Here is a 23,430-nt window from a genome sequence, read left to right as displayed (position 1 = left end):
ATCAATTATGAATATAAGAACAAAAGTACATCTCGGATGACCCTGCAATAAATTAAGAAAAATTCCTAATTCTCTCTGTTATCTTCAAGTGATCTCATCACTTCTCACAATAATACTTACTCCCTCTGTCCCTCTCATTTGTTTACAGTTTTTTTAAACTGCTCGACACACATTTTAAAGCGCATATAAAACATAGTTCAATAACTTATTTTCAAAATTTTTCTTTTTTGTATAAAAATTTAAACACTAAACTTTTATTCAAAAGGAAAAAAAATTCAAAATAAAGCTATACTTTATGAGAACACTCAAATACGTGCCGAGTCCCCGTCCTCCAATGTAAACAATTGAGGGGGACGGAGGAAGTATATCACTGTAAAGAGTGATAACTAGAGATAAAGTCTTCTAATGACTATGAATGATGTCAAAGTTTTTTAATATGTGTAATTATTTTTAAAATGACTTTTATTATGGGACGAAACAAGTATTTATAAATTACAACTTACTAGATGTGAATCATAAATGCACATTTGTAGTTTAAACAAAAACTCTTAATTTTGTTTCCAGGCGTAATATTTCTTAATTTTGTTTCCAGACACGATTGTGCATGTTTGGGAAGCAGAAGTATAGTTGCTTCTTTTTATTAAAAAGTTGGCTTCCACTTCTAGTGACTGTTTATGTAAAGAAGCAAAAAACACTTTTAAGCGTTGAAAGAAGTTGGAAGTTGAAAAGGCTGACTTATTTTCACAGCTTCGCTTCTTTTCATTTTTCTTATGTAATAACACTCTACTTTAAATTACCAAACATTCTGAGTAAAATTATAATTATCCAAACACTTAAATAATCTATAATTTACATTATCCAAACACTTTAATAACTTATAAATCATCTTCTACTTATCACTTATAATCCATTTCTCTGTTTTAAGTGAGAAATAACTTCTTTAAGTGAGATATTTACGGTCAAACACAGCACATGAAACTGTAAATTGCCACTTTATAGAACAACATTCTTATTAACTTGTGTGGAAAGAATTTGTAATTACCAATAAGCTGGGACTGCCTACAGACTCTACATGTATATCTCAGAGACGCAAACATGAACATGGAGAACAGAAAACACAGTGTCCTGAGCAATGTAGAACATCCAAAACATATATATTACAGATGACTTCTATTCTGATGTTCGACATGCAAAAACTTTCACTTTTGGACTCTTGCCAACATCTGGATATATGAACTGAATTTGGGGCCGTCAAGACGAGAGTTGTAAAACTACTAGTTTTGATATCTAAACCCTTCTTACTGAGGCCTCTAGTATTCTGTGGATATGGAATGCTTCACCTTGGTACCATTTAGCGACCTCCCCTCCAAGAAACAAGCAGTTAGTTGCCTCAGTAACTTCTCAAGATGAGATTGCGAGCAACTCTTTCGATCTTCTAAGTTGGGATTTACTGACAAGACAAACGCATTAACTGCATCCACCACAATTTCTCGTTGTGAATCTTCTAGAAGATATCCAACTGATGATTTCTCTAGTTGTGCATACACTAACAGAGCAGAACAGTCCTACACAGACATCCAAACAGCCCGGTTACCAAACTTACGTACACGGAATAAATATTTAATTACAGATAAAAAATAATGTCTCTCAATCCCCAGAGCTATAAGATAACAGCGATAATGATGAGTAACTTGCCAAAGCCATTTTACTTTTTTCATTCAACGTAAAACACTAGCAACAATTGATGATATTATTTTACTATTAGGGAAATCATCATGCTAAACAGGCGAACAAAGAGGAGATGATTCTAAAGCAACAAAAGAGGCGGCGACAAGATAAAGGACAGATGTGATTTTCTTCTTCCCTTCCCTTGCTTAAAAGTTATTGGAATTCCAAAAGTAGAAGATTCTCACTGCACAAAGCACAATATATATAGGGCAGTACGAGCACAAAATATTTTAAAGGTACCTTAAGCAGATCTTTATCTTCTTCAAACTCATAGAACTTTTCAAATGCACTCCTTCCATAGAAGATAGCTTTCTCCAGATTTGCTTCCTACACGCAAGAAATAACTCCACATGTTTAGTTGTTCAACATCATCCCCTATCAGCAAGCTTACTCATAACTGAATCTTAAATAATGTAGCATCACACAAGAAACCAAATAGAACAAAAGCACAAGACCAGAAACAAACAATTTTAAGTTACCAATTTAACTTAATGACAAGATAAAAATCCATATTCCAGTTTTGTATTAAGTGATATATTATGTGAAATCTGATGATTAAAACTTAGGCTTACAAATTGACTAAGCTGAAAAATAAAGTATCCAATCCAAAAGATAGGGGGTCAGCAGTGCATATCATTGTTTTGAATGATTTTGCTTTTAGTTACTGGTGGACTAATTGTATCAATCAATTTAACAAGTGCTTTTAGTTTTAAGCTTTCTAACTAATAGGCTTATTATCCACAACTACATATCTATACTAAACTATAAAAACTGAACATAGGTATAATTTGTAGTTTGGTATGGTACCTCAATCTTGGTTACCCCTCCTAAATCACATCTGTTAAAATTTTCAACTCAAATTGATGTGAATCTTAGATATAATACTAAAAGAAGTCCATAAAAATGTCTGAGATTTGATCCCCACAGCAACGTATTAAATTTTAAATATTACAATATTAATTTTAGAGATATAAATAAATTAAAAATCATAACAATTACATTATATTCTATTTTTAAATTATAAAAAAGTTCGAAAAAATAATAATTAAAATTTATTGAAAAAAAAATAAATCATTTAAAATTAACTCATGCTTTGCACGGCCTGTAAGCTACTATAAATAATAATTAATAAATAAAAGAAGGTTTCCTCTGTGCACTTACTCCTAGTTGTTCTGGCATAACTTCTAAGAAAAGATCAAGTTGCTAGTCAACCAAGGTCAGCAAAATTAATTGAATAGAATTACAAACTACACCTTAAAAGCTGAATTTGATTGCTCAGTTAAATAATCAAACAAAGCACAATGAGCTCGGAACTATATCTTCAAATGGCTACATATAACACTTTTCATCATTGCTCGAAGATACAATGATAGAAAGATGGCAACATATGACACTTTTCCTCATTGCTCGAAGATATTACGACAGAAAATAACACAGGTCAAAACAGGAGCACAAGAAACTGTGTACATGATCTACAGTTGTCTTGTAAAGAAACCCAAGAAAAAAACTAACTGGCACTTTACATAGATTGTGGATACAAGTTATTTAACAGAATGCTATTTACCCGAACCAGCTCAATGAATTTCTGGCAATGAAGCAGGAAACAAGTAGCTGAGGTGTCGTCCTGCCAAGAATTGGGTAAGTCAAGTACTTGGAGAATAGGAGCATCTAAGAATAAACCACTACCTAACTCTTACTGTAAATATTAATCTTTATCTATCATGTATCGAATCTTTTCTTAGCGTTCTCGCTCTTTTTTCAGAAAGAATTGATGGACGAGCTCTAATAGGTTAAGGAGCACACAACAGAAAATAAGTGCTTTACAAATTCAGATTTCTAAACACTGATGTATATTAGTAACTAACCAAAGTAAGTAAAAACATAAGCACGAAAAGACCCGAATCTAAGAACCTAACAGAACCTGTCCTAATTAATTATTCCTTCTAGCAGAACGAATGTACTACCTGCTTTGTTGAAGTTAATACTTGGGAACTTCACTAGGTTACTTGTCCAAGTTGCAAAGTATTGACGTTAACAACTATTTGAGGTACCAAATACCAATGGACTCAAAATTCAACTTTGTTACCTTTAAGCTACAAAATTGTACTCATCAAGCAATAACAATTATATGTCAAGGCACCAAATAACAATTTTTTTAAGGAAAAAATGGTCTATATCATTTTATTTTTAATGTTCTATTGCTGACTGCCATACTGCGATTGAATGCTCAATTGCTTATAGGTGAATTATACCCCTTGCACTTGATTCTGTATATTTTATATTTCCATATGTTAGGACTAGCCTATATTAGGAGTATTACTTAATAGTAGTAGTGTGACTAATAAGTAACAGCAGTTGTAGTTGAGTATTAAGGTGTAGGGGTGTTTGTATCTTTCTCAGAAGTTGTTACTGGTTAGCTAAGTCTATATAGAAGTAGCAGTTGTAATTCTCAATCATGTAAAATGACATGAAATTTGAACTTGTTCCACCACTATTTTCTTTCTCTATATTTAACTCACTTCTTCTCTAAGCTTTTGTCAAGCTTTTATCTCTCTAAACTCTCTCTTATTTCTAATTTATATCTCTCTTCGACTCTTTCTCTTCAATCTATATCGAATTGTTGTTTTACATCTTACATTCCTGCACTTAAATAACTGAAAATCACAATATTATATAAAATTAACAAACCTAGTTCCTGACATTTTTCTTATTTAATTTCTCCAATCCTCAACTCTGCTTCTACCGATTCTCTACGAGTGCACACTATAATTTGATCTCAATACAAGAGGCAGAACTTGTCAGACTTCTCACTTCTGTGTTGGGTACAATCAGTCACTGTCAGCAATTTACAGCTCAATCTTTCAAAATAAAAGTTGGGGAGTCAAGCTTGGAGCCATGATCGGAGTTTGAGAACAGGAACTTGACTACACACGGGAACGGGAAGATGACTACATAGAACATAAAGCACAAAGGAGCGTATCTCATTTCTGTGTTAAGTACAATCAGTCACTGTCAGCAAGGGAACATAAAGCACCAAGGAGTGTCTGTGTGCAATGATGGTTGTTTGATTGGCATCAATTGTTCTTTTAAAGTTTTTAAGAACATATCTCAATGTATTCAATATTTTAGAGTCAAAATTGAATGTTTATCAAGTGTATAAGACTATATGGTGATAAATTGTGTATATGAAACAATTTTGGTGAAATTTTTGTTATCTCAACATTAGTGTGAATCAAACCTACAAATAATAACAATAGATATGAGCTTATACCTTGAATCATGTTGACTACTCACTCTCTAATCTATCAAATAATCCAGATTATGTGTGACGGATAGTGTTTCAATTTCTATTACTGTTTGAGATCTTTAGAGGTAATGGCTGACAATTATTGAGCAAGGGAAAATAAAAGGAAAGGCCGAGGAAGAAAGAGAAGCAGATCTGATGCATTTGTTGCAGACTTGCAAGAGATGCATTTCACCACCTTCTCATTCAAACTTTTCTTTGTGGCCTTCTATTCTTATTTCCTTCAATTTTCCCTCAATTTTTATTTTTTTTCCCAGCACTGCCAGAGATCCGAAAAAAGAAGAAACAAATTGCAATCCTAGCATGTATGATCATCCATGATCCATCAAACATATTTCAGGTTATTTAATCAGTAAACTTCAAAATATAACCTGATTTGTAGTCAGAATTTTCTAGTCACTATTAAGTATTAACATTATTGCTAAGATGGAAATTTTGTACCATAATTTTTTCATACATATATAATACCACAACTCTTTCATATACACAAAACATTCAAATCTGAATCTACAAGATTTAATACATTAAAAAGTGTTTTTGGAAGGAAACAACAAAAATAATACAAACAATTGAAATCAATAAAAATAACACCATATACGTGCACATACACAAAAAGGTTATAAGCCATGATGATACATAATTATATGTAAACATATAATTTTTGACTAACTATCAATATACACAGGGTCTTTCACAAATGATTATATACTATTACGTAATATTCGATGACTTTTCCAGGATTAACCATTCACATATACACTTGTACAGTATATATTATTTACATAGGCTATAACAATTTCGATTTCATTTACTTGTATATCAAATATTTAAATTGAAAAACATAACCTCTCAAAATGTTTACTTAATTTTAAGAATGTAAATTCAATTTAATTTCTACTTTTGTAGAATATTTGGGAAAAAGGGCCCTCATTATCATAAATAATGAAAATAATGCCCCGAATAACGTTTTTCCAGAAAAAAACCCAAAATAACAATTAGTGACGCAACTACAGTAGTGTGTCTTACTCTTGCAATCAAACGTGACATCATTTGGCGTTTTAATTTTTTATAAACAAATAAAACATTAGACTAACTAATGTTTAGACTAACTAACGTCAGACTTATAAAGAGATAAACTGTATTTTAATATAAAAGAAAAACTCTACACGAAGTAGCGTTTTAATATTTTAAATAACGACATAGATGCTACGCGAAGTAGCGTTTACATGTTTAGTATATAAATTGTTCAAACTCCTCCAACGGTTAACAGTGACGAGTGGGGTTTTGGCCCCCAATGACATTATAACAAAGATTAATGCCCTGAATGACATTATGCCAAAAGATGGCCCTGAATATCATTGAGTGACGTTTCTCGTGTAGCGTTTTGGTTGAAAAACCAAAACGCAACATTGTGAAACGTTTTAGTGGATTTAAACACATAAAACGCTACTTAAAGTATTTATTTTTTTCAAATATGTTAAACGCTACTTTGTGTGTCGTTCAATTGTTTTTTGTTATTTTTTATAAATATGTAAGACACCACATCGTGTGGCATTTTGTTTGTTTTAAATACTCAAATCTTCAACTTTGAATATAAAAGGGCACTTAAATTAAACTTTGAATACTCCCTCCGTCCCCCTGAGTTGTATACATTGGGGGACGGGGACGCGGCACGGACTTTAATGCTCCTGTAAAGTGTAGTTGTGTAATTTATTTTTAAAATTTTTTTTTTCTGAATTAAAGTTTGTATGTTATATTTTTATTCAGAAAAAGAAAATCTCAAAAATAAGTTACGGAACTATATTTTATAAGAGCATTGAAATGCGTGTCGAGCAGTTGAAAAGAAACGTATACAATTAAATGGGACAGAGGGAGTATAAAAAACACATAAATTATCGTAATTCATACTCGAATCTAGTCTAACATGCTTCGAAACAGGTTTATCATAACAAAACCTTCTAATTGAGATTGGATTATATCACCGTCAAAATAATCCATCCAAGTACTGTATTTCCAAGTTCCAACTTTCGAACCTGAACCCGAAGCCATGATTGTATCTATCAAATTCTTCACAACCGACTTGTTAGGGATTGGCGCAGATATTTGAATTGTTTTACTTGGCTTGGCTTGGCAGTGGATAAACACAGAAAAGTGTTTAGGGTTTGGGCAGTGAGACACACAGACTGTTCTATCAGTGTTGTGTTGAATACAAAAACGCAAGACGCAATAGCGTTTATAATCAAAACGCCACTTAAACTAGCGTCTAGCCTTATTCTTTTACTTTAAATATTATTAAAACACAGTATCGTTAAGCGTCTACGACAATTGAATTTTTAGCTTTGAACAAAACACTATTTCGTTTTGCGTTTTTATCTTTTTTTGTTTTCTCATTTGCGGATAAATGCAGTATCATCTGGTGTCTAAAGCAAAAACGCTTTTTCAACTGTCGTTTTGATCTTTAAACACTTAATAATGTAGTGTTTAAAATGTATTTTTTATTGTTTTCCAACTAAAATGTTTTTTGTTTATAAAATTAATAAATACTATACTAAAATATTTTCATGTGTTGCATATACAGAGGCTCAGGCGTCGTAACGCCAACTCTAATGACTTGAACATTGACGTTCGGCTGATCCCCATTCTACAGGCAGCTAGCGTTTAAGGGGTAGCTCGGATATCTTCACTTCAGCTTGATTGGAGTCTGATCGATGCTCTGGTAGAGAGACGGCGACCAGCGACACATACATTCCACTTGCCAATGGGAGAGTGTACTGTTACACTGCAGGATGTTAGTGTTTTGCTCGGGTTACCCATTGCCGGAGCTCCCTAGATGTGTCCTATCAGCCATGCACCTTGACAAAGCGGGGCGACCACCATTAGTGGCATATTTGGACAGATTCCAACACCCGAGAGTTTCAATAACTCGAGGATACGGCTCATTTGGTATGAGGCTATCACTCCAGCAGTATTACGTGATGCTACAGGGGATGAGGAGATTAGACATCAAGCCAGGTGTTATTTGATGCAGCCGCTTGGAGGGGTCACTGTTCACTAACCATTCAGGTGGACTAATACACTCGATGTGGGTGCATTTTGTTCGTGGCCTAGAGGCGTTCGGAGATTATGCATGGGGTCTAGCTGTTCTGGCCCGTCTCTACAGAAAGCTTTGTAATGGTGGCAAAGTGGGTACTGAGGAGGTAGCTGGATGCCTTCTCTTACTGCAGCTGTGGGCATGGGAGAGGTTGCCCACTCTTGCCCCTATTCGGACCACTGTTCCGTTAGTGGATGGTGCTTTCTGGGCGGATCAGCTTCCGGGACCACATGGAGTCAGGTACATAGTAGCTGTGTTTTACTAGTTTGTCTCTTCAAGTTGCGAACTGTCTTTCAAATTGACTAATGTGTTTTTATTGTATTTTCATGATGTCTATAGGTGGCTTGTTGAACATTCCCTCGTGGAAAGTGATGGACGCACCATGTCTACGGCTCGAACGGCATTGGATGAGCTTGCTCCGGGTCGGTTCATTTGGGAGCCTTATGCTCGCATTCTTGACACATTGCCAGACTACTGTTTGGCCGGTCATCATCTCTGGCGCTATCTCAGCCCTGTGATATGTGTTCACCTGGTGGAGCCACATCTGCCGGACAGAGTAGCTAGACAATTTGGCATGATGGAGCACATTCCTGGTGACCCGGGCTACTTACTGGAGCATCATGCTATGACGCTGAGGAGCCAGAAGGCCTTGGATTATGCACGGACACATCAGCCGAGTGTGGCACTCTGGGAGCATCATCTAGAGCATATATTTACTGCTGACCTGATCGATGGTGATGCTACAGTCCCGGAGTACATGGATTGGTATATGCACAGGAATGTGAGGTTCATTAGTTGTTTGGGTGCATTGCATGTCCACCTGGTAAGTATTTTTTCACTATTATATCTACACTTTATGTGATATGTATCATGTCTTTTTCGTTATATGTAGTTGGGGTATGAGTTGTATTAGTCGTCATGCTTTATTTGATGAGTTCTAGTAGTTGATATTGTATTTGTATTCGTTGTATTTCAGGGAGTGTTGCTACAGACTAAGAAAACGGGGCGGCAGCTATTCTCCCGGATCTATCCTTACTAGCCACTCAGGGTATGCAGCATCTCCGAGAATCGAGATCAGTCTGTATACGTGTTTGATGCACTTCGAGAAGAGGAGCACCAAGCTAGACAAGAAGAGGGTAGACAGGACGAGGGGAGGGAGGATGCAGGTCATCAGCCCAGAAGTGGTAGAGTAGGTCGTGCTGGTGGTACGAGAGGAGGCCGTGCTGGTGGGAGAGGAGGTCAAGCTAGCGGACGATTAGTTGATGAGCCGGTTGATGATGTTGATCCTGCTGACGAGCATGAGGTCACTGCGGTTCAGGAGGAAACTCATGTAGATACAGGCGAGCATCGTGGACCTGAGCCATCTACAACTGCTATTGCCGAGCCTTCTACTGCTACTGTAGCCGAGCCATCTACTGCTGCTGCCGGATCTTTTATTGCTGCTAGCGACGAGGCTGAGTTCATTAGACGGGAGAATTGGCCTTCCTGCTCTCTAGGCCTCACTCCTACTCCACAGCCGGTACTTGAGCATCTAAATACATGTTTTTTTGCATCGATGTCTGGTCTTCTAAATACATGTTTTTTTGCATCGCTGTGTGTGTTCAAAAGTAATTTCAAAATATAATACATAAATAAGATATATTTTTCATGTGCAGTTCTTCTGCAGAACCCTAACAAATACTAGAAATAATGTAAAGGTTCTAAGGGCTCTATGGCTAATGGTTTTATGTGGAACATGACCCTATACATATGTAAATACATAAATATGTATATATATATATCTAGGTATATATATATACAGGTGTGTATATATATATAGGTCAACATTCCAGAGAGTTACTCCTTATATGGAGTTACATAGTGCGCCATTGTAAATCATCAATTTTATTATAAATTCTATTATAGAATACATATAAAACGTGATTCTAATATAGAATACTATAAAATATATCTATTTAAAGTAATCTAACCCTTAAAATTTGATGAAAAAAAGTATATTTTCGAAACTGATTCTACTACAGAATAATTCTGGATGATTATTATTCTGTTATAGAATCATGTTGAGATATTGCATAATTTTAGATGATCTTTGGAATAAAAAAATTGTATAACTTCGTTTTCGGTTTAATAATCAAAATTTGCAATTATATTCCATAAAAAATATAATAAAATATATATTATGTGTATATTTATAATGGTGTGCTAGCACTCGATAGCATACCCTCTTATATGGAGTTACGTAGCACACCATTATAAATATATACATAATATATATTCTATTATATTTTTTATGAAATATAATTGCAAATTTTGATTATTAAACCGAAAACGAAGTTATAAAATTTTTTTATTCCAAAGATCATCTAAAATTATGCAATATCTCAACATGATTCTATAACAGAATAATAATCATCCAGAATTATTCTGTTGTAGAATCAGTTTGTATTCTATAATAAAATTTATAATAAAATTGATGATTTATAGTGGCGCACTATATAACTCCATATAAGGAGTCCCTCTCTTGAATGTTGCCCTATATATATATAGAGTGGAGTTCTGTGGGACACTAAAATTTTGGCTTTATTGGAGTCCATCAGATCCACCGTTGGTTTTTTAAACTATCCAATGGCTGAGATTTAATAATTAAAAAAAAACGGCTGCCAGTTTTAAACTCTTAGCACGCGCACGTCTCTGCAAGGCTAATCCCGCAACATCCGGTGAAGGACACATCAACGCTATCATTAATCCCTCACTCTCGGTGAAGGTTAGTCTCATATTTGTAGGGCGATTGGAACATTATCTAACAAGCGGCGAAGAGTTTGAAGAGCAAAGCTAATTTGGGCGAAGATGAGCTCTGGTAAGTTAACACTCTCCTGTTTATGTCCTTCAATTGAGATGCATGTCTTTTTTAGGTTCAGCAAATTATCAGATTATATGAACTTGGGGGTCTAATGGGTGGGTTGTCCTGCATTCGTACTTTAATAGGGTTTCGATCGTTTGTGCCCGGTTTTATTTGTGAGGGCTTTGTTACAAATTTTAGTTTGTGCGAGTGTTTTTTAATATCACAGCAGTTTTTGTGATCCATGGTTGACTGCTCTGGTTGAAATTGGGTATTTTCTGTTGGAAGTTTGAAATTCATTGCGCTCTTTAGTTCTGCATTTTGTTGCTTTAATTCTCGAGAAATTGCATTTTTGTGTTGCTTGATTGAGGGATTGTATTTTGGGGAATGTGTCTTGCAAATATGCCCTATGGGTTGCCCTGTAAGTGGGTGATGAACTTGTTATTTTTATTGTACTTTGAAAAAGGTGTGAATATGGGGATTGTTGGCTTATCTGTAATTGGGGGATTGTATTTTGAAAAGGTGTGAATATGGGGATTGCATAACTCTGTATCTTATTTTGAAGCTTGTTGTTGAGAATATGCACAGCAATGTAAAGACATTCTGGTGTGTTGCTACGCAATGATATTGCATATGAGCTTTGACTGAATAGAATTCTCTGCCTTGTTTCAAGAAATTGCTTGTTTGTTGCTGTTTTAAATGAGTCTTGCACTGGTTATAATGTGCTATTTTGCGTCATGTGGTTAGGTCGAAGGAGAAGCGGGAGACTAATTGCTAGCCCGTGGTTATACAATTGGACGAAGAAGAAACCGGAATACGTCATTATTGATGATGACAGCTCAAGTGAAGACATCCCGGGATTGTTTCTGGGGGATCTTTACTGAAGAAAAAAGTACGCGGAAGCGTGATTGGCAAGTCACCAGGTGAGGTGACAACACCATTGCGTAGGTTGGACATACGAAGGGAAAGGATGGAGGCAGATCAGATGCGTCGGAACGCTTCAGACGAGGAGGAGGACGATTTTATGACGCCTGAAGAGTGTTTTCAAAGCTCGGGTAAGAAGTATGCAGGACAAGCTAGTGGAAAGGCTGGAGGTTCAGATTTCCATGCAAAATCACAGGTTTCCACGGCATCTATTGTGAAACGGTTACGCATCAAGGTAATTTAATTTTCCAGCACGCTGTATTTAGAGATGACGCGCATTGTGAACTATAACCGGAGTTTCGTCAAGCAATCATTAATTGTGTGCATATTTGTTTGGTGACGTTTAGAATATGCAGAACAGTAGCGATGGGCGGGATGACTCTGCAGCTGTTAAGCCTGACATGCCGAGAGTACGATCCACCTCATCTAAAATTCCTGAGGTATTGTTTACAGTGCTTTTAAAATCTGTGAATACATAACCATGACCACTTGCTTCGTGTTATCGTCCAGTTAAACGAAAATGCAGTTGTGTTTAGTTAGTGTGTGGTGTGCTAAACATTGTACATGACATTGTCACATGACTTTATGTGCAGGCCCGGAGGCGCGCAGCGCGATGTATTGCAAACAGGGCTCGATTAGCAGTTCGTGCGACACCACCAAAGCAAGAACAGGAAAAAAAGAAGAGGAACTATGAGGGATATCTTCAGAAGAAATTTACGCCCTCAATTATAACCAATGTGCTGCTCACACTGTCTAATGCTCAAACAGAGTGGGTGAAGAAGGCCGGTTTCGGGCTGCTATTAGATTTCCGCATGAAAACTTACCAGCATAGGCTTGGATATAAGATTGTTGACTCGTTCTGCAGCAGGACATGTGGACTTCGTTTGAAGGCGGGAGATGTCTTGATCACGGATACTCTTGTTCACAAGATTATTGGTCTACCACTAGGTGATTTAGAGATAGAACTTAAAGAAGGGAAAATAGCGAAGACTGATTAGGACAACCAATATGAAGGCAAGTCTATATCTCCGTTCATGGTCATGAATGCAATAAAAAAAAGCAGACGGGCTGATTACAACTTCAAAATGAACTTTCTGGTTCTTGTGTACAATTTTTTTATCGAGGCGAATCAGAATAGGTGGATATCGCGAAAGATGCTCAGCTTTGGAGGTAATGTAGATGAATGTGGACAGTACAATTGGTGTAAGTTGCTGATAGATAAGCTGCACAAGACGCATGCTTTCTGGGCAGAACACAAGTGGAGGAATTTTGCAGGTCCTTTGGCATTTTTAATTGTAAGTTTTTTAAGCGTTGTACATTTACTGTTCTTTTACATTATTAATATGTGACTAGTGCAATGAATTTTTTATTTTGTGCTGCACCAGTACTGCTATGCTACCTGTATCCGGAGCAACAATTCGATGGAGAGGAATATTACTTATCCCGCATATTTGAGTTGGACCGACGACATCCTGCGAGAGAGAGAGAAGAACGAGACTGACGAGGATAAATTTGACGTAGGATCCCTTGTGTTAATAGAAGATGAAGTACAGGTAAGCTGTAGTGTGTGTTACTGTCTTGCGAAAATTTAAGCTGGCTACTGACTATTGCCTTTATGTTATGTTATATAGGATGTTGACAAGCACGTGGGATCGGGTGGTCCTAGTAATACCGCGACTGAGGTATTTAAAAATGTGTTAGCGTGTAGTATATAGTTTTACAAATTTGTTAAAAGTTATGTCACTGTTTAAAAATTATCATGCAACTTGCCTGGAAATGTCAGATTATGAGGGATTGCTTAATATATTTACATGGCTGACTGAAAAAAATTACTGGCGTACTTATTAAATGTATGTGTTTAGAGTCCTAGGGGTATCTTATCAGCAGGATGGATGTTGCATATGGGTATGTTGAAAAAAAATCATTTGTTCCAACTTTAAATTTTAAAATTGACCATTTGACTAATCTTGTATAACTGACGGCAGTTACAATGATGCATGATAAACGCAGGAGCATACCTATTGTCAAAGCAGTAGTTGTATGCATAATAAAAATTTAAGTAAAACATAAATTCACAAGACTTTGTTCCTTTTAAGTTGGTCTTTGACTAATGCCTTTATGGCATGTTAAATAGGATGTGGAGAAGCACGTGGGACCTCGTGGTACAAGTAATACCGAGACTGAGGTATGTGAAACTCTATTATTGTGTAATTTATAATATTTTTTTCAATGGTTCTATGGTTTGAAATTGTCTTGCTTGCCTCTTATTTGGACAGAGTATATCTAGAGAGCTGTCAATGAAAGAGATGGTGGTCCCGGACAGTGTTTCAGGGGACTCTGGGGAGGAGTTTGAAGGGGGATGCGAGGGAATGGATGTTGACGGGGGATGTTATAATACTGCAAATACGGATACTGAACCGGTGCAACAGGTAGGGTGATACAGTTCTTATATTTCTGTACATGATGCTTAGTCTAAATGCGGGATGTCCTTCAACTTAGTCTTAATATGCAACATGTTTATATCTCATTTGCCTTGGATTTAGCTGCTGAACGCAACGGAACATGGAAGACATGATAGTCCTAATGGTGGACAGAGAGAACAAGCAAGTGTGGTCATGGATGCAACACACTACCGTTCGGTAAGGAAGACAGCAGGACACGGGATTAAAAAAATTAAGGTATACGGCAGTTTTGATTTGTAAATCAAAATGTGGGGTGTCCTTCGAGACTGTGGGTGTGCTGTTGTGTGGAATTTATGTCCTACAAATAAGTTCTAGTATGATAACTAATACAGTCTTAATTGGGTTGGATTTAGATTGTGCATGCAGCGGATCGTGGAGAACATGACAGTCCCAATGTTGGACAGAGCACACAAGCACGTGCGGATATAGAGATCGAGAGGCATTTTGAGGAAGAGGTACTATAAAGATTCATGTACGATAAGTGCTTTTTTTTTAAATGTTGTCCTGAATAATGTAATTTTTCTTGTTGCAGCCATATATGAAGAGATTTGAGGCAAATATGTTGGAATTGGAGGAAAATTATAATAAGTGCCTATCTAATTACATCGAGAGCATGGCCTTATATCCCGATAATGAAAAGCTTGCTAATTGAAAAGGAGGTTTAAGCAATTTTTCCAGATGTTTGCAGAGTCTAGCCCTATCACTAAGAGCTTGTCAATGAGATGTGAAAATCAGGGGCGTAGGACAACGCGGGATGAAGAGGATACTGACAGTATTCCTAGTTTCTCTCTTGGCTTGACACAAGTGGTCCCTCAAAATTTGGGAGATTCAATGGACGACTGTGTTTTCACTCCAGCTGCGGTGCTTCCTTCTGCCAAACCAAACAGTGAGCAAAGGGAGACTAGAGACTTACAGGCACCTTTGAAGGTGAGACCTAGAAGAGACATCATACCTACGGCAATATGCAAATCACCATATGTGACTAGAATTACAGATATTAGCCGGCACAACCTGACAACGGAAGAGAAGGATGTTTGAGAGTGGTTGTGTAAGGATAGCACAAATCAGTCGTGAGTTTCTCGTTCAACTGAATAACGTTACGCAATCTCATACATCTACCTTTTTACATACCTAATTAAGTGCTGCTCTATTGTAGGGACTACATATTTGAGTGGAGAGATAGGAGATGCACGAAAGCACATTTTCAGTCTCTTCGGGAAAATGCACAAGTGGAGTCTACTGTGATTGACACCTGGACACACATGCTGAATGAAAATGAGCTACGCAGAGCGGAATCATCCCCAATGCGCTTGTTCCTAACCAGTGAAACAATAGTAAGTGTGTAATTATATATCTTGTATCAAAAAACATTCCTTAAAAAGTATGTAAAAGTTTATATATTCAAACTTGCTTGTTCCTTACCGAACGGTAGTGTGTTGCATCCATGACCAAACTTGCTTGTTCTCTCTGTCCACCATTAGGACTGAGGTATTTCAAACTGTGTTATCGTGTAGCATTCCTTAAAAAGTATGTAAAAGTTTAAAAATTACCATGCAGTTTGCCTGGAAATGTCCTGTTATTGTCAGATAATGAGGGATTGTTAAATATATTGACATGGTTGACTTAAGAAATTGTAGTGGTATACGTGTTTAGTCCTAGAAGTAGCTAATCAGCAGGCCAGATAATGAGGGATTGTTAAACATAGTTCTGCACGTTGTTAGTGTTGTGAGCAATCAATTGGAAATTATGTTTGCCAATTTGGGTATGTTTTTTGGTAGCAATGTGGGGGAGGTGTCCTGCCAATAGACCTATGGTTTACATTCGAATAAAAATTGTTTGTGCTTTTGTGTCCTGACATTGCTTGATTATTGGTACTTGCTGCTGTGGTTGTATCTGTGCTTAGAGTTTTGTGAATAACATGAGTTTTTTGTGTCTGCAGTATAATTATGCAGGTTACTAACTAGGGTAGTGGTATACTTATTATGTGTATGTGTTGAGAGTCCTGGAAGTAGCTAATCAACATGCCAGATAATGAGGGATTGTTAAATATAGTTCTGCACTTTGTTAGTGTTGTGAGCAATCAATTGGAAATTATGTTTGCCATTTGGGGTATGTTTTTTTTCTGGCTTACATTCGAATAAAAATTGTTTGTGCTTTTGTGTCCTGACATTGATTGATTGGTACTTACTGCTGTGGTTGTATCTGTGGTTAGAGTTTTGTGAAGAACTTGAGTTTTTTGTGTCTGCAGTATAATTATGCAGGTTACTAACTATTATAGTGGTATACTTATTATATGTATTTGTTTAGAGTCCTAGAAGTAGCTAATCAGCAGGCCAGATAATGAGGGATTGTTAAATATAGCTCTGCACTTTGGTAGTGTTGTGAGCAATCAATTGGAAATTATGTTTTCCATTTTGGATATATTTTTTGGTTGCAATGTTGAGCGTGTATATTGGTGTTCCAAGCAGTAGTAATTTTTTTTAATTGATCCATATACAGTATGGACCTATGCTGATGAATGTTGCACAAGGAGATGTGGATGCGAGGCTGACTCGGTATGCTGCTTTTGATGATAACATGGATGTGGTCCTACAGCTGGTGAATGATATCCATGGCCGTATATTTGACATTAATGATTTCAAACTGGTAATTTTTAATTCCCATTGTTTCGTGGGTTTATATTGTAAAGTAGAAAGTAGGATCTGCTACGTGCTGTAAAAATTGACTTTAAATCTTGCCATGTAGTTCCTTTTCCCGGTGTATACTGGCATACATCACTACATCATATGTTACAACATTAAAAGGCCACAATGGGAAATTATAGACAACCGAGCGCAGGAGATGTCTGTGGAGGATACATACGGCGATCTACCATGGAACCTGGTATGTCGATTCCTCAAATGAAGTCAATATCTGCACATATATCTGTGCTTTACTATAATTTATTTTTTATGTACTTCTGCTGTGCGAGGATACATTTTGCCATATATGTATGCTACACAAATCATGCAATGCATTGATAAAATAAAGCATAAAATAAATATGATATGTGTAGAGTAGTGGATAAGAGGCCATCCTAACTACATGTTTCGTTGCAGCATGACTGCTTCTGCCAGTATTTGGAATGCTACCGAGTTCCTAAGCAGCATGAAATTGTAAACCTTGAGCCTACTATCGTGACCATGAGCTGGCAAACATTCGACAATGTAGTGGACTGCGGCGTCTTTGTAATGAGACACTTAGAGTCCTATATGGGCAGCGCAAATGGATGGAGTACTGGACTGCGAGCTGAGAGGGTATGTAGTCTCCCTCTTAAGTAATTAAATCTCTGATGTGCAAATGGATGGGAGTACATGACTTAATTTTTGATTTTAACAACTGCAGGACAATCAGAAAAGTGTGCTGCAGAAGCTCAGGGCTGTATATGCTCATCGAATCCTGATGTGGTCTAAAAACAAAAAAAAGCATCTTGTGCTGCACAAAATGGTGAATTACTCCAAGATGAAGTTGTTAGGGGATTAATGTTGTTAGTAGTTTATTGATGCGTCCCACGATTTGAATATTATGTGTTTGCGTGGCCATTTATTTTTTAAGGACATTAATCTAGAATTTAGCTGGAATGTATCTTCGAAACCTACGTCTGCTTAAGCTTTTTTAAGTACTTATTTGGATTATTTGCGTTATAATGAATTCAAACATATTATATGTTTATATAATTCTTGTGGACAATGTTCTTACTACACATGCCACAGGATGAGTTATGTAATAGTATTTTTGTGTGATCTCATTATATCAAATTAGGTACCTAAAATAAATTGTAAAATATTATGAAATTCGGATATAGATGTCTACTTCTGTACATAATAATAAACCATGTATATCAAATCCCGTATATATACAAAGTTACTCCTAAACTCTATTCTTTTTGCTAAATATATGAAAATTCAGAAATTAGAACTCATGTTTACCGGTTTGTTATGTAATTACACAACTTCAAAATCGACTTTCATCGTCCCAATTATCTTATCTTTAAATCTTTTCAGAATCAACATGTAGAGATACATTTATTTATATTTTAAAACTTTCAAAATTCTGATTAAAAGCTAAAAATATACAGCTACCAGAAGCAATATATATTAAAACTATATACTTTACTATTATAGTAGCCACGGGTTTGAATCAAGTTTGTTTTAAGCTAAACATGTCCTTGATCTGACAAAATTGTATTCGAGTAAATTACTCTCGGACAAAATAGAAACTCATTAGGGTTGAGTCACAGGTGCTTTAATATATAAGGAGTATTAGAATACATGTTTATTGTTGTTAAAAGATAAAAGGGCAAAGGGAACTTTGAGGAACAAAGGAAAAAGGCACAACATACTCTTCGTTCTGGCTGTGTACAGCAATGGTAGGAATTAGGATATAACCGACCTTTCACCTCCTTGCAAACCTCTCCTACCATTTCCCCGTTCTTCCTACCATCATGAACTTAAACTAGATTAGTACAAATGTTATGGTAGGACAGAGAATTACAAAATTTTAAATATGCTAAACATGAGCTAATGCGCATATTCACTTACGTGAAAAAGAACTTTTGGGAAGCATAATTGATACCGCCACCAACTGTATCGTTAGCAGTATAGGTTGGAGTTGGACCAAATTTCTCTCCCTTTCCTTGACCACGATAAAGATAGCCGTCATCCCCATGATACCCATAACTGTTTGCCTCCCATCTGATATGGAGAAAAAGATCAGGACAAATCTTCATCTTAGAGGAAAATTACTTGCCACTCATAATTTTCTTTCGAACCTGTATATATTTCAATCATATATTAGTCAAAGAGGAAAAGGTGCCACCTCATAAAGTCAACAACAAAACTAACCCTCAATTCCTACCATTATATAAAAGTCAGATACACAATGAAATATATGTCAATTAACCTGCAGTCCTGCACATAAGCTCAACAATCAATATGCATGAAAGCTTATCAGCTCTCTCGGATATAGTACACATCTAGCTATTTAAGTCGTTAAAATCAATTTTTTTACACCTCCAGATAACAATATAACATGTAATACTCCGTGCCAATCTAAGTGTCATCATTTCCTTTGTCGTGTGTCCGACTTTAGCTGATCAGAAAACCTACTTTTATACATATCTGAATAATCATTAAAGGATACCACCAAAATGAGTAACAACTAAAACTCGCAAGACATTTGCATATTGGAAACTGATATCATTATAACATAGTCCAACTTATTTTTCTACAAGTGAAGATGGGAGTAAATATTATCACCGTGAATTTATGAGGGTAGTGGATTAGAATAAAATATATATATAAGACAGAGTGACAAAACACATATAGAAAATTGCAATTTGAATTTATGAAGGTAGTGGATGTAGAATAAAACATATATACAACAGTAACAAAACACAAATGAAAAATCGCAAATTTGGACGGAGGAGCTAAATAGCCATAATAATATTATTATTCCTATCATTTTTAGTACTAGAACTCAAAGGGTACTAAACAAGAGATAGAAATTCTGTAAAACTAAAATAGTCCTTCAGTAGAACTCTGCTGTAAGAGGACTCTACTAAAACATTAAAGCTGCAAGTAGCTAAAATAAATACGTCCTTGTTTTTGCAAGGAAATCTTTGCTAAATTATTTCCCATGTATTACTATTTCCCTAAAAAAAATCACTGGTGATGTATTTCGTCAAATATTATGCTTGATATCATAAGCCTTCTTATGGCTTATCTTTCATCAAACCGGTACTAAACATAAACACAACACTATATGGCTATAGGCTTTCCAATACCAAATTCTATGAGTCATTCTCCATCCAGGGGCGTAACCAGAAATATCATTCAGTGGTGTCAAAATTTACTACATTCAAAACACATACAAAAAATTTCATTCAGTGGTGTCAAAATTATAATTTACCACTATAAATACTCTTCCTAGCAAAACAAGCATAAAATTTTATTTTTTAAAATTTCAGTGGTGTCGGATGACCCCAATACCAATACATTGGCTACGCCCTTGACTCCATCACAAACATAGTTGTAAAAATGTTCAATACCTAATTCGAAGCATTCACCGCACTTGTTTGCTATAAGCCAATCACCATTTTTCAAAAAATCAATTTATTTTATTGAGCAAGATAGATTTATATATACACCAAAAATTTCAAAACATTCATAATATATGCTACAATATACTTAAACAACTTCTCATTATGCACTTCCAGCTGATTATGTACAGAGGTGGAAGAAGAAGAACGTTCAACCACTTGTGCTTTGAGATGAGTATTCTCAGCCTTATTTTGTTCAAGTTGTTCTTTCAGAGCCGGAATCTGAGCCAAAAGATCATTATTTGTTTGTGTCTGAGTGTGTCTGTTTGTGTCAATGAGTGCTCTCTCCTGTTTTCTAAATTTCTCTCATAAGTGTTTCACTCAACTCCCGTGCTTGTGTTTCGCTCAGAATAAACTGACATTCACTTTATGTCTCCCAAGTACTGCATTTTTCTGAATAAAATATTCTAGTATATTAATATACGTCACTATATTGGTTGGTGAGTGGGATTACATTGGGGGTTGGTGCGTCGTTAGAGGTGGACTACTAAGCATATCACGATCATTTTGCTACTAGGAGTCCCATTCTTCAACTACCAAAAAAACTATACTCCAAACAGCCACCAGCCTTCTTTACTTGCATTGTCGCTTTAATTTGGTTTTTACAAAATTGATGATAAAAATGATATATTCTTAAATTTTCAATTTTATTAAGTTTAAGTATTATTTCTATTGTTTTCTACAGTAGAAGAGGATTATCAAATCACCACTAGAGAGAGTTCATCTTTCAATTTAATGTTTCATTATGGGATTATTATCAAATCCACTAGAGAGAATTCAGCTTTCAATACTGATGTTAAGCCAATGGAAAAATTCACTGATAGTGAGTTGCCAGGTCTCATACAACAATAAATAAACTTATGCAGACATGTGTAATGAGCTATACTGAGATAAATTTTCAGTAATACCTTTTCCATTGAAATTTAATACTAGCAGACATGATTTATTCTGATACTGCAGCTTCTAATATCCAGACAGCAGATACAGTGTTTGTCACAGGATCACCAACATCCTTGACCTTCCGCACCCTTATACAAAAGTTTCTTGCGACTTAGACTTCAGCCAGTCATGATTTCTTACAATTTCAGGACTTCTGTTCAGCAAATAGTTCTATTTGGTTCTTTAAAGTATTAGTTGATCATTTCAAAAACAGATATACAATCCAACGAACCCATCATTTCTAGTCAGTTAACGCTTAAATGTCCTTTTTCACCTTAAACATAACTCCATTAGATACAAAATGATCCAAACATTAGAAATGAAGAATGCAACAAAGAAACATACGGATCAACTTTAATAGCATCCAAACGTCTGAACTGAAGTATACAAAAAAGTAAGTCAACTCCGGTTTTGAAGTCTTAAAATATGAGACACTAGCTCGAGTTCTCCAAGATTTTTCAAATGATCAATCGCGATCTCAGCATAGGGAGGTTTCAATCCAATACCTTTTTCCACCATTACCCCAGCAAGATTTGCAGCCTCTAGCAAATGTCCGTCTTGGCAAAGCCCAGCCAACAAAATAGAGTAAATATCAGAATCAATTGTCAATATGCAACCCAACTTCTCAATTTCGACGTACAAGCGATAACCATCCAGAATCTGCCCTTTTGAACAAAGTTTCTTTATCAAAAGGCTCGAGGCCAGGCTATTAGGACTCACAGAGGTAGCTAACATCTTTCTGAACACCTTCTCAGCCTCTGGAATTTTTTCAACCCGCATCAGGGACACTACAAGAGCACTATAGCACTCAGTATCAGAAACAAAACCCTCTCCAACAAATCTGCAAATGAGCTTATAAACCTCATTTACATGCCCCTCTAAACAAAGTCCATTAATTAAAGTACTAGCTGTGACCCTATTAGGTACAGAACCATTGGCAACCATTCTATCCAAAATACTCAATGCCTCTAAGGACTTGCCATTTTCACAGTAGCTTTGTATCACAGATGTATAAGTAATAACATTTGGTTTACTGGCACCGCCTTCTTTCTCCATCTCCCCCAACAACTGCAACGCCTTGTCTAAACTCCCAAACCTACAAACCCCATCAAGCAGTGTAGAATACATCACCGTGTTTGGCAAACACCCATGACTCTCCATAACCTTAAACAATCCACAAGCTTCCTCCAACCTATCACCCTCCACAAAACCCTTAGTCATCGCAACATACGTAATCATATCAGGATAAAGACCAAAACCCTTCATTTCCCTCATCAACCTATCCGCCTCATCCATATCACCCTTATCACAAAACAACCTAATAACCACATTATACGCCAATGTATCCGGTCGACAACCACCTTCCTCCATCTTCCTCAACACCCACAAAGCCTCATTCGCAAGCTTAGCCTCTCGACACAAATTCAAAACAACTTTAAACCTCTTCACACTACCCAAACACCCCTCACTACCAAAATCCTCCATAACATCATTAATGACACAAGGGTTCAGTTTAATTTTCAGCAAGTTACAAACTTTATTATACATATAAGTAGTGTGTCTATAATTAGGCTGCAAAGCAGCCCAAATAAAGAATCTAAGACCCAATACAGGTTGATTAACACATCTTTGTAACACTTGAGTTACAGATGAAGTATCTAATTGAGCCCTAATCATGTTTAGGTTTCTTTCAACGTTTGACCCATTTTTCTGCAATTGGGCCCAATATTGATCTGCAGATGATGAGGAAAATTGGGTTCTTGAAAATACAAAAATGGGATTTGTGAATCTATATGATGATGTGATCGATCGGCTCATTTCATCAGAAAATCAAATTTAAGACAATATGCGTATGAAAAGCTGTGTGGGTACCTTTGATACTGAGGAATTCAACAGCTTCAATGGCGTCGATTTTGCAGGGATGAGTGAGAGCTGCTTACAGCGTCAGTGTGTTACTCCTTCGACTTACCGTGGTGGAATGGAGATGTAGAATTATTTTGATTT

The 23,430-nt window shown here is 36.1% G+C and overlaps 2 protein-coding genes across 6 annotated transcripts; both read right to left on the bottom strand.

Moving 5' to 3' along the window:
- Positions 1 to 949: 949 nt before the first annotated feature.
- Positions 950 to 23,418, bottom strand: LOC108197068 (ran-binding protein M homolog). Of its 5 annotated transcripts, none has more exons than XM_017364552.2 (7): positions 23,299 to 23,418; positions 19,245 to 19,297; positions 18,929 to 19,158; positions 18,730 to 18,823; positions 3,293 to 3,352; positions 1,969 to 2,055; positions 955 to 1,565 (listed from the first exon to the last, which is right to left on the bottom strand). In XM_017364552.2, exons 3-7 carry the CDS (start codon positions 19,114 to 19,116, stop codon positions 1,311 to 1,313), a joined length of 684 nt encoding a protein of 227 aa, XP_017220041.1. In that variant the 5' UTR covers positions 19,117 to 19,158; positions 19,245 to 19,297; positions 23,299 to 23,418; the 3' UTR covers positions 955 to 1,310. The 5 variants fall into 5 exon arrangements, with proteins under 5 accessions (XP_017220042.1, XP_017220041.1, XP_063939286.1 ...); XM_064083216.1 differs by lacking the exon at positions 23,299 to 23,418 and adding an exon at positions 21,396 to 21,541; XM_017364553.2 differs by lacking the exons at positions 19,245 to 19,297; positions 23,299 to 23,418 and adding an exon at positions 21,396 to 21,541 and having other exon boundaries at positions 950 to 1,565; positions 18,929 to 19,081.
- On the bottom strand, positions 21,767 to 23,299 carry LOC135148354 (pentatricopeptide repeat-containing protein At5g47360). Its single transcript, XM_064083215.1, has one exon. The coding sequence runs from the start codon at positions 23,242 to 23,244 to the stop codon at positions 21,826 to 21,828; it is 1,419 nt and encodes a 472-aa protein (XP_063939285.1). The 5' UTR covers positions 23,245 to 23,299; the 3' UTR covers positions 21,767 to 21,825.
- Positions 23,419 to 23,430: the final 12 nt, after the last annotated feature.

This window comes from Daucus carota, chromosome 8 (assembly GCF_001625215.2).
Source record: "Daucus carota subsp. sativus chromosome 8, DH1 v3.0, whole genome shotgun sequence".
Lineage (NCBI taxonomy): Eukaryota > Viridiplantae > Streptophyta > Magnoliopsida > Apiales > Apiaceae > Daucus > Daucus carota.
Note: the sequence above shows the minus strand (reverse complement) of the source record. Positions and strands in the feature narration are given on the sequence as shown.